This window comes from Manacus vitellinus, unplaced genomic scaffold (assembly GCF_001715985.3).
Source record: "Manacus vitellinus isolate BGI_N305 unplaced genomic scaffold, ASM171598v3 scaffold_138_pilon, whole genome shotgun sequence".
NCBI lineage: Eukaryota > Metazoa > Chordata > Aves > Passeriformes > Pipridae > Manacus > Manacus vitellinus.
The window spans coordinates 200,549-201,902 of NW_021938994.1; the positions used below are offsets into that span (position 1 = coordinate 200,549).

A 1,354-nucleotide genomic window follows, 5' to 3' on the forward strand; every position below is an offset into this window, starting at 1 on the left:
CCTCCAGCGCGGCCTCGGCCACGCCCTGGGAGCCGCAGGATTTCGGGAGCAGCGGGAGCTGGGTGGGGATGTCCGGGATGGGAGCGGGAAGGGCTGGGATGGCTCCGCCGGGAAGGAGGGAGGAAGGGCCCGGGATTTCCTCGCCCTCCTCCTCCTCCTCCTCCTCCCCCTCGCTGCCCACCGGCTCCTCCTCCAGAGATTCCTCCTCCAGGGGCTTCTCCCGGCCCAGGAGAGCCGCGGGATCGCTGTCGGCTGCGGGAGGGGAGGGATGAGCTCCAGGGGACAGGGAAAGGGAGGGATGAGCTCCAGGGGACAGGGAAAAGGGAGGGATGGGACAGGGAAAGGGAGGGATGAGCTCCAGGGGACAGGGAAAAGGGAGGGACGAGCTCCAGGGGACAGGGAAAAGGGAGGGATGGGACAGGGAAAAGGGAGGGATGGGACAGGGAAAAGGGAGGGATGGGACAGGGAAAAGGGAGGAATGGGACAGGGAAAAGGGAGGGATGGGACAGGGAAAAGGGAGGGACGAGCTCCAGGGGACAGGGAAAAGGGAGGGATGAGCTCCAGGGGACAGGGAAAGGGAGGGATGAGCTCCAGGGGACAGGGAAAAGGGAGGAATGAGCTCCAGGGGAGAGGGAAAAGACAGGGATCAGCTCCAGGGGACAGGGAAAAGGGAAGGATGAGCTCCATGTGTGATGGGAAAGGGAGGGATGAGCTCCAGGTGCCATCCCTGGCAGAGCAAAGGGAGGGAGGAGTTCCATGGGACAGGGAAGGGGGAGGGCTGACCCCGTGTCCCCCCCCCCAGGTGACAGGGGAGGGGACAGGGGAGGTGGCAGCAGGGACAATCCTCACCCGAGGAACAATCCTCCGGCTCCAGCTCGGCTCCGGAGCCCCGGGACAGCTCCGGGGACACGTCGGGGTCCTGCAGCACCAGCCTGGGGCACAGAGGGGGGCTGGGGAGGAGGTGGGAGCAGGGGGGGACACCCCCAGGGGGGAGACCCTCCCCAAACACGGCCAGGGACAGGGAGGGAGACCCCCCAAATCCAGGGAAGGGCAAGGGATGAGAGCCCTGAGCCCAGCAAGGGGCAGCTCCCCTGCTCTCCCTGACCTGCTCCCGGCTGGAATCAGGGGGCTCACTCCCTCAGATCGGGAGCCAGAGCCCTGAGAGACACCCCCGTGTCCCCCAGGGACCAGGGAGGAGTCCTGAACCCATCCCAACCCCCCTCGGGATCCCGGGAGGACCCCTAACCCCACCCCAACCACCCTGTGGATCCTCCAGGCTCACACCCCCAATCCCAGCGAGGGAAGCAGGAACCCCGGGATGGCACAGAGCAGATCCCCAGAGCCCTGAGAGCCA

At 66.7% G+C, this 1,354-nt stretch overlaps 1 protein-coding gene across 1 annotated transcript in view; it reads right to left on the reverse strand.

Annotated features, from left to right (window-relative positions):
- The window catches only part of LOC103764756 (rho guanine nucleotide exchange factor 11), a 31,279-nt gene that overhangs the window by 12,627 nt on the left and 17,298 nt on the right, over positions 1 to 1,354 (reverse strand). Inside the window, 2 exon segments of the mRNA XM_029958038.1 lie at positions 145 to 252; positions 850 to 1,137. Of these exon segments, the coding sequence (XP_029813898.1) occupies positions 145 to 252; positions 850 to 1,137 (396 nt within the window).